The sequence below is a fragment of the Nuphar pumila genome, chromosome 7 (genome assembly GCF_984573655.1).
Source record: "Nuphar pumila chromosome 7, dmNupPumi1.hap1.1, whole genome shotgun sequence".
In the NCBI taxonomy this organism is placed as follows: domain Eukaryota; kingdom Viridiplantae; phylum Streptophyta; class Magnoliopsida; order Nymphaeales; family Nymphaeaceae; genus Nuphar; species Nuphar pumila.
The window spans coordinates 122,757,238-122,767,035 of record NC_143255.1 but is presented as its reverse complement, the minus strand read 5'-3'; the positions used below and the strand labels follow the sequence as shown (position 1 = coordinate 122,767,035).

General features: G+C 37.0%; 2 protein-coding genes across 2 annotated transcripts; both read right to left on the bottom strand.

The window, feature by feature from the left end:
- Positions 1–218: 218 nt before the first annotated feature.
- LOC149833270 (potassium transporter 5-like) lies at positions 219–5,563 on the bottom strand. The gene is made up of 7 exons (XM_090013399.1): positions 5,446–5,563; positions 3,415–3,465; positions 3,035–3,295; positions 2,460–2,512; positions 2,212–2,326; positions 1,574–1,828; positions 219–1,437 (listed from the first exon to the last, which is right to left on the bottom strand). Exons 1-7 carry the CDS (start codon positions 5,561–5,563, stop codon positions 527–529), a joined length of 1,764 nt encoding a protein of 587 aa, XP_089869525.1. The 3' UTR covers positions 219–526.
- A 281-nt stretch (positions 5,564–5,844) lies between these two features.
- Positions 5,845–6,645, bottom strand: LOC149833269 (potassium transporter 5-like). Its single transcript, XM_090015024.1, has 2 exons — positions 6,389–6,645; positions 5,845–6,285 (listed from the first exon to the last, which is right to left on the bottom strand). The coding sequence occupies exons 1-2, from the start codon at positions 6,566–6,568 to the stop codon at positions 5,905–5,907; spliced, it is 561 nt and encodes a 186-aa protein (XP_089871150.1). The 5' UTR covers positions 6,569–6,645; the 3' UTR covers positions 5,845–5,904.
- Between the last annotated feature and the right edge of the window lie 3,153 nt (positions 6,646–9,798).

Here is a 9,798-nt window from a genome sequence, read left to right as displayed (position 1 = left end):
CGTGTATCAAAGATGTGACGTCCTTCAACTTAAGCCAGGTGGGCAGAGAGCCATTGTGGGTGGAGGGTATGTTCAGATTGCTATATAAAACAAATTTTTAATTTTCTAATGTTGATCTCGGTTAATACATCTGCTACTTGGAATTGTTATCTCTATACTGATTGCTGCCTTGTTGCTCAGATTTTGAGAGGAATCTATGCTAGAAATGTATCTGGAATCACTGCTCCACATTGTAAGATATTATTCAATAATGCTCATAGTGCAGTGACTGCACATGGTAGTGCTGCAACTAGAAATTGTTGCATTTCAACTCTAAAAAGAAAGAAAAACTTTTTGTTAACCTTATGGTTGTAAATTTACATTCTTCTTTCAGGACAACCATTACTAGTATCTGCTGTTACTGGTGTTGTTCTTGTACCGTTGTTTAACCTTTCATTCTTGCAAAATTGTAAAGAGGCCTGGCAGTGGTATCTCTTTGTCATATACTTGGCATGTAAAGTACTATTTTTACAACCTTATCTACAACTTATATGTAATAGTTCATGCCCACTTGCAGCAAGTTCCTGTGAGGTATCTCCAATGCTGCTAATCCCTGCCTGAAATTCCTCCTTAGGAAGTCATAGACATAATCCACTGTCACCTTCTTCACCAAACAAGAGTCCTTGCTTGCTTTCACCTCACTGTGACCCAACATGTACACCACTCCTGCATTCCTTGACTTCTCCAGAAACCGGACCTCCTCCTCTGCATCTTGATCACCTTGCTCCTTTGCTCGAAGCTCTGCCTCCGGTACCTGACCCGTTTCAACGTCTTCACTGCCTCCCCAGTTCTCTGTTCTTATAAACAACTTGAGATGATGCATCAGCAGATTCTCAAACTCCAAGTTTCCTACTCGCATATCCCTATATCCATATCTTGCTATGCACCTATACATCTTGTACTTTTTGTGCCCCACTCTCCGGAATATGAATCTCTCATCTGCAGGTACCTTGTTAACTGTCAAGTATTTGACAGAGACGAACACCAGCACATCGTGCATGGCCGGTAAGTTGGTGAGGAAATGCGAGAAGATGGCAGGGACTCCTTCAGTCAGCTCAGTGTATAATAGACCCACGCCCGGTACCCGGGCTACGCCAAGATCAGACCCCAGTCTCTCCAGATATTCTAAAGACACCTTCTGTCCAACTTCATAAGCATATCTTTTGCTCTGTGCGTAATGCCATACATACATTACAAGGAGAAGGAAGGCAGCAAATGTAAGGGGAAGGTAGCCACCTTTGTCAAATTTGTAGAGGACAGATGAGAAATAGACTAGTTCAAAAGACATGAATACAGACACAAAGAGAGCAACAAGGAGGAGACTGGTTTGCCAAATCATCAGCATTATTAGCACTAAGAGTGAGGATGTAACCAGCATCACTGCAACCACAGCTATGCCTGTTCCATAAAGAAAAATACAAATATGTTTCAGATATTTTGTCGAGTAATTGTGATAAATAATGATGTTTGTAGTGTTAATAGTAACAGCAGTAACTTTGTTCTAAACAGGTAAAAAGTCTGATCGTTTGCTCACCGTATGCATTGCCAATCCTTGTAGTCTCTTTGAAGGAAGCAGTCACCACGACACATGCTAACATGAGCAGAAAATTGATTTCTGGAATGTAAACTTGGCCTTCATGTTTGGCAGACGTATGGACAACGCGAACCCGGGGGAAACAGCCCAGTGACATGGATTGCTTAATGATGGCGAATGTGGCCGAGATCATTGCCTGGCTTGCTATGATCGATGCCATGACCGCAACCACGAACATGGGCCAGTAGACGGAATCTGTCAAGAATATCAGTAAACACCATTGATATTCACATTGAAACACCAAGTTCATTTCTAATTGACACTTTTTCTTAATCAGAGCTGGATCCAGCAGCACAGCCTGAAGAGGATGCTGCTGAAGCTACATGGTCCCATCTAAAGTATCAAGAATTCAACTGGGGTGGATTCTCTTTTGGAGGTTTTCATACAATTACCATCAAACTTCATTCCTTAGCAATAGTGCCAGGGTACAGAATCCATCACGAATTTAAAGAAAAATAGAAAGCAGTAGTTGTCTCAAAATGTTTGATCAACAGTTTTTTTTTAATATATTGGTAAGATTTTATCCCCAATAAACGAGTAAAAGTTTTACATAAGGACTAAGTGTAAAAAGAAGTTACCAGGAGTGGACTTATAGAAGGCATCCCCTACATCTTGTGGGAACTTTGAAAGATAAGCAGCTTGACCAACATAGGCACAAAGGAGGCAGGGGTATACCAGCCCAGTAAATGCAATCTGTACAACAAATAAAAAAGGAGCTATTGATCAAAACAAAAATCACAAAGACAAGGTATTTCTAACCATCAACTAGAACAAGCAATTATTTATTACTTGCACCTTTCACCTCCATTTATCAATAACATGGTACCTGAATTGATCTAACGGAAAAATGACCAAGATCAGCAAACATTGCTTCAGTTCCTGTTATTCAATTTGAAAAAAAAAAGAAATATAATCAATTCTCAAGTGTCAATAAAAAATACAGGAGAGCCAGCCTAAATCTCCTAAAGGTTGGACTAACCGCAGTCACAAACATCGCTCTGGAAAATTTCCACAAGAAAAAATATTGCAATAATTTAAAAAAAAATCAGTTTTCTGGGGAAAATATTGGTTTATACAAAATATAAAATATATGTAAATATAAAATATAAATGTGCTTTATCATGTAAATATCAGGTTAAAAAATTCTATGCTTTGAATTATAAACAATATCACATTTTTTAAGTATAACATCAAACTTAAATCACGATATTTTCAAAATATCAGTGATATTTGTGAATATATAGGCCTAACTTTTCCTCCTTGACTACCTACCAGAACGTTTTCATATTTTTCACATGAATAAAACACCACTTACAAGTTATCACGCAATAATTACACCTCTTTTACTTTTTTTTTTTTTACATCCTTCTTGAAGAGGAAAAAAAGGAAAAAAAAAGATACCTGTCATGCAGAGAACGACTCCCCCGAGGGATGTCCAGGCCTGCTTCGGATCCTTCAAGAAATAGTGAATAATGTAGAGAGGGTTGAAGGCCTTGATTACTGTGGAATCATGGCAGATGAAATTGTAGACACCAATGGTTCCAATGAAGCAATACCAAACCAAGATTGCAGGAGCAAACGTGTATCCAACTTTGTCTGTTCCAAATCTCTGAATCGAGAACAGAAGCACGAGGGTGCCCACAGAAATCATCACCACCACGTCTGTAAACAAACACCAACCAAGACAAAAGAATCCGGAATGTTAAAACAGAGGGAAAAGAGAGAACACAGTGGCTTGTTACGTTAAAAAAACAATTATTTCTATTGATTTTTTTTAATACCTTTACCGATGTCATTGTCTATTTTCTTAATCCCATCCACAGCTGAAAGGACTGTTAAAAAAAAGAATTAGAGATTAAGACAATAATGAGACCGATGAATCAACAAAGAAAGAACAATAATTAACTTTCTAATTATATATATATACATATATATATATATACACATTATATATATATATATATATATACACACACACACACATATATATATATATATATATATATATATAAAAGGTTCATTTATCATTAAAAAAAAGTATAGTATTGAAAAAGGTGTTTGACTTTTCAATTCCCTCAAGTTCGGAAGACATAATGTCCTAAAAAGTAACTTTGCATTTTAAAACCATAACTTTAATAGTGTTTTAATCATTTTTTATAAGATTGAATGTTGAACCTCACTAGTTTAATGATAGATTAACGACACACACACACACACATATATATATATATATATATATATATATATATATATATATATATATATATATGAGAATTAAACATATTAGGCTCTCTTTTCTCGTTAGGGCCCATAGAGTTTGAAGTGTTTTACGATAGATCTGAAGCATTAGACGTGTTTAACATGCTCGATTTAGTGGGAGTTGACTCTTGAATCATTTTTTTTTATGAAAAAATGCATTTTTATGAGATGGAAAAATTGATGCCTTCATACCCATTGATTTTGGATCACCGGACAAACATGCATACAGGTCAGCTTTCAGTGATCCAAAAGCTGGTTCCCACTAAACAAAACCTATAGTTCACATCTATGGTGTTAGATGTCATAAAAAAGACCGAAAACTACTATTTTTGATAGAGCCTAATGGGGCAGAATGAGAAATCGGGGCAGAACGAGCCCATTACTCTCTCTCTGTATATATATATATATATATATATATATATATATATATATATATATATATATATATATATATATATATATATATATATATATATATATATATGCCATTGGAATATGTTATATAAAAATATGTGAACTGGAGTATGAAGTGAAATTTTCATGGTTCTTTATTATTAAATTTCACCATATGTATGTGATCTAGATGCTTGGTTATATTGAAACAGATACTTAGATCATTGTGTTTTTTTTTAAATAATGATTCAATGATCCCTAACAAATGAATGGTGCTGAACACATATGTAGCATTTGATTTGTAAAACAAGTGTTGGAAATGCCTAGTTCCTTAAACATCATAATCAAATAAAGCTTCTTATTGAGTAAACAATGCTAAACACTTTTAATGGTACCGTGCAAAAAAAATACTTGTAAGATTTCTAAAAGGTCCCAATGTGACCCAAGGAAAAAAAAGTTAGGACCATCCACCTTCTCTCTCTCTCTCATATATATATATATATATATATATATATATATATATATATATATATATCTGTGTGTGTGAGATTATATTTTTTTAACCAATACATAGATTCAGCCATAAAAAAATTTGAAACTGTAAAATGGAAACAAAAAAAATGACATCGTTTTCACATTAAAGTTAGCAAGCTATTTTTTTGACTTTTTCTTTTCCCTCGAGAATAAAAGGCTTTTTACCCTTAAACATGACTTCTTATTTTTCAAGTTAGAATAACCCTTTTTTTTAATGTTGATTCAAGACAAGTTACCGGCAGATTTTTCAAATGAACAAAGAAATATAACAAAAAATAATTCGAATGAAAAAGCAGTGTTTGAGAACATTCAAGAAAAGCTTTACAAGAAAATGGGCCAACCAACCACAAAGTGAGGACAAAAAAGTATTATCTAATTATTCTGAACAATTCTCATTCAAAGCGACAAAGACCCAGTCAACTGTTACAAGAAACATCCGACTCTTCTCCACATTTTTCCATCTTTTTCTTTGGAAAAAGAAAACAGGAAAAAACTCAAACACTAGTCGTAAAAAAAGTATGAAAGATCTAGAAAGTTAACAACAGTAAAAAAAAGTAATGAAAGGTCTAGAAAGTTAATAACAGTAAAAAAGTAATGAAATTATCATGATTAACAAATAGGAGCACCTGAAATGCAGGGGGTCAAGATTCCATCTCCGATCACCATGCATGTCCCCAGAAGGGCTACACTCAAGAGAGCAGTTTTTGCAAATGAGCTACTCTCCAACGCTTCTTTGATCCTCATGGCCCTATTCAGATGTCTATCAGGCACCTTCAATTTGTATGAAGATAGTTCCGTATCTTCGGCATGCTGATTTGGTATCATACTCACATTGGCATGCCTACATATCAACGAATACATAGCAAAAGTTCCACCTGATATCACCAACAAAAAGACAAAAAAAAAAACACCATTTAGACCCCACAACAAACATATAGTAAAAATGTAAATTAATAAATGTGGACCTCTATCTCTCTCGGTAAAAGAAACCAAAAATTAAACAGCATGGTGAACAACTGATGAGCCATGAAACATAGATAATCAAAGAAGCTTATCTCTCTCAAAGCAAAAGAAGAAACAAAAAGCTAAAGAGCACAGGAAACCACTCTGACGAGCGACGAAATATGGGCGAGCAAAGAATCTTCTGCGCAACAAAACCCCACAAAAACCAACCAATTTCTTTCCAAATTTCTACGATCAGACGACCATTTAAGCCCCTGGAAACATAGTGAGGACTCACCATCTCCATTGTCGTTAGCCCACAGCACTATGAAGACGTACTTGAAGAGGGGGAAGAGCGTGAGCGAGTAAATTATGAGAGAGAGCGCCCCAACGACGTCGCTAGCGTCCGGAGCCCCCGCTGAGAACGTGCTGGAGAACACGTATAGGGGAGAGGTGCCTATATCGCCGTAGACGACGCCGATGCTCTGGAACGCCAACTTCAGGATCACGCCGATCGACAGAACCTGCGCGAGGAATCGACAAAAGAGCGAGAAGCCATTTCAGGAAACGGCGGAACAACGCGACTCAAGTCGAGAAATCGAACGGGAAACGAAAGGGAAGGTCCACCTTCGCTGTCGGCATCCCGGAGACCCTGCTCGCCTCTTGATTGAGTGAGTCGAACCTCACGAGAGGCCTCGGTGGTTTCCTGCGGTGGTTCTCGCTCCCTTCAGGCGGTTTTCCGCCGCCGGAGTCGGCCGTCTCCATTTCGACCGCGGTGTGGCCGAGGACCTCGCTCTCTACTTCCATTGCTCTAGAGAGAGAAAACAATTGAGTGCAAGAGAGGAGAGAGAACGTTGAGCGTGTGAAGATCCGCAACAGAGGAAGGTGGTACTCATCAGGGACGACGAAGGTGGGATTTTATAGCCGTTGTCAGACCGCTATCGGTTTACAGTAACGGGCTCAGCCAAAGGGCGCGTAGGGGTGTCAACGGATGGGCTTTACCCGCACCCGACCCTAACCAAACCTTACAGGGTCCGGGTATGGTGATAAATAATAAGACCCGAGTCCAGACCCCAAAGTCAGACCCGAGTCCAGACCCCAAAGTCAGACCCGAGTATAGTTTGTGAAATTTTATATCAGACCTGCACCCGACTCGATTAAGATCCACAAAATTTAACTTAAAAACGATAAAAAATCTGGTTTTACCGGGTATAGTCTGGGTTTGGTTAATGTACTTTTTATCTGTCCGGGTATAAGTTTTTCTTATAGTTGACCCGATTGGATTGGGTCCAAACCTGATACCATACCCGAAAACTGAGTCCAAGTCTGATTCCACCTGAGTCTAAACCAAACCCGACCCGTTGACACCCCTGTTCACTAGTGTACTCTCCAAACCGTTAGCGGTAACCATTTCGACCATGCTAACCTGCTAGGTTGCTTCCTGCTTGCCGACTATGGCCAGCTAGGAAGGATCCACGTAAGACGCTTGAGTGGGAAAGTGTGTCTGGGCCCCATTCACATATCCCGAATGAGATGTGCGGTGGGGATTTAGTACAAGCGATGAACGGTACATACACTATGACCGTAACTTTTCTCGTCCGAACTGAGCCGTAGTGGATTGTCCGCTAGGGGTTTGTAGATTTGTCCTCGGTTCGTACCGTACATCTAAAAGATGGACGGCTATCAACCAGAGACAAGTACACGAAGTTAAGAACGCGCTTTTGTAGCGTATATAAATAAGAGCTTCTGGTATTTAATGTTTTCATTCTCTTCTCGTTTTATTCAAGTTTGGATCCGGGTATGGGTGCAGCTAGAAATTGTGCTGGTTAGTTTGACATCATTTTAACAAGACCATTTCGGACCAACAGTGGAAAGGTTGGGGACCGATTTGCAAATCACATAAGGGGTTTTGCAAAAAATCCCATAAAAAATGTTTTACATGTAATAATTTGAATGTGAAAAGATGTGCTGATAGTTATGTTTTATTGCAATCTAAACTATTTAATATTAAAATTTATTTGTTTAAAGTGTGCCACCATGTTAAGTCTGCCTGTGCAACCAGATTTACCAAAAACCCGCATTTTTGTAGTGTGTACCATAGTGTCAAATATCGCCAGATTTATGAAAATCTCGCGATATTTATCGTGAGAAATTGCCTGAAAGTTTAAAACGGAAATTTCTTGCACGATCTTCAAAATATCGTGAGATTTATGAAAAAAAACATAAATGCTGCAATTTAAATGCGATATTTATGTTTTAAACGGCTTTTTAGTATGAAAAAACTGTGTATTTTTATTTTTAAATAATTTTTATTAATATTTTCTTATAAAAAATATTTTTTATATTTTTAAATTTAGTTTTTTATTGCCAAGATTTTGCCAAAAATGTGAGATTTATGAAAATTGCTCAATTTCTCATGAGTTTTTGAAAAACGAGATTTTGCCGAAAAAAAAAAAAACGTTTGTCACTATGGTGTGTACATCTCACTCAATCTTCCCCTATGAATGTATTAAGTATAATTTATTAAATAGGAATCAAATTTCAGATTGTGTTCTTTCAAAATAAATGACTTTTTTTTTTAAGTTGTGAATTTTGACACTTAAAAAAATCCTTCTTACACATCTTCATAAAGCCTGTTTTCTACTAATTAGCATACTATGTGGATCATATGTATAGGACATTCTTGTCCATCCGCTGTTTGATTGGAGCGTTTAGGGTAGGTGCACATGGCTGAAAACCTGACGATGTTGAGAGTTTATTGTAAAGGGAAAATATTTGCTACACTCTAAAGTACGGTACTCTCTAGCATAGGTGCAAGCTTCATTTGGTCAATTTGACCCCACAAATGCACTGAACATGGTCCATTTACTAAGAAATGCACTTTAGATTGGGGGGTTTTTGAGTAAAAATATGATTTTCATAATATTGAAAATTTGAGGCATTGCAGACTGTTGAATTTTACACCCCTTAAAAATTCTGCTTATACAACATGACAGAACAATGTAAAACATGTTTTTGAACAAGCAGATCATATATGTACGGCTTCTTTCACAAAAGAATCCAGCAAAATTCAAAGGAATAGGTTATTTCTACTAGAAGGTATGGTACACTCGAGCATAATCAATATTTTCTTTATTGTGAAATGTATTATAGCATTGGAGTCTCAAGGACGATAGAAAATTTATCAGCTTAAATGGTTTGACCCTGTCTAGTCACTCAGGACTTGGCTCGAGAAATTGAAGTCCAGATGACTCTGGTTTGGTGTCACTCAACCTTTGGACTATTTTTTACTAGCTTGGTTCAGCACAGTCTTCACTCAAGCAAGACCAGTCAACTCTTCCTTTCCCTCCATGAACTCAATGTTTGACCATAAAGTTGGCCATTGCTCATGGGAATGTCCTAGTCTCGGGCTATGGGTTTGACTCATGAGGCAAGACTTGACTCAAGCCAAGTCATCTTGGACAATGACCTATGGAGCCCTTTTTGACTTGTCTCCATCAATACCTTTCTTGCATTTGTGGAATTGGATTTGAACCCAATTTCATCAAATTCCATCAATCATAAACAATGAGGGAAGTTTGATAGGATACCCAATTCCATGAATCAAGCACACACTAGCGCAATCCTTCTATTTGACAGGATTGAACTAGGGGGTGCAAATCTGAATCCGATACATTATTTTAGTATGATCTGAGTAATATGCAAAAGGGTATTAAGATTGGATTCAGATTTACACATTTGAATCATTTTCGGATGAATTTGGGTCAGTGCTTTGCATCACATTTATGTTTGAATTTGTATCTATGCATAAGGGTATTCGGATTGGATTCAGATCTATACATTTGAATGATTTTAAGATGAATTTGGGTCTGTGTTTTACATCAGATTTATCTTTGGATTTATATCTAATCCGATCTGTTTGCACAATTTACATGTAAAACCTTGATCTCTGTCTTCTTTAAATGGTCGCAGTATCCCCATATATATATATATATATATATATATATGGGTCGGTGCTAAACCACGTGGTAAATAGG

What these genes read in the sequence shown, in the direction of transcription:
- LOC149833270 (XM_090013399.1), bottom strand. Translation starts at nt 5,563, where the DNA reads ATGAGGATCAAAGAAGCGTTGGAGAGTAGCTCATTTGCAAAAACTGCT. An exon ending in CTTGACCCCCTGCATTTCAG is followed by an intron (nt 3,466 to 5,445) that starts GTGCTCCTATTT and finishes TTTTTTTAACAG; the next exon opens with TCCTTTCAGCTGTGGATGGG. An exon ending in TTTCCGTTAGATCAATTCAG is followed by an intron (nt 2,327 to 2,459) that starts GTACCATGTTAT and finishes TTTGTTGTACAG; the next exon opens with ATTGCATTTACTGGGCTGGT.
- LOC149833269 (XM_090015024.1), bottom strand. Translation starts at nt 6,568, where the DNA reads ATGGAAGTAGAGAGCGAGGTCCTCGGCCACACCGCGGTCGAAATGGAG. An exon ending in CCGGGATGCCGACAGCGAAG is followed by an intron (nt 6,286 to 6,388) that starts GTGGACCTTCCC and finishes TTCCTCGCGCAG; the next exon opens with GTTCTGTCGATCGGCGTGAT.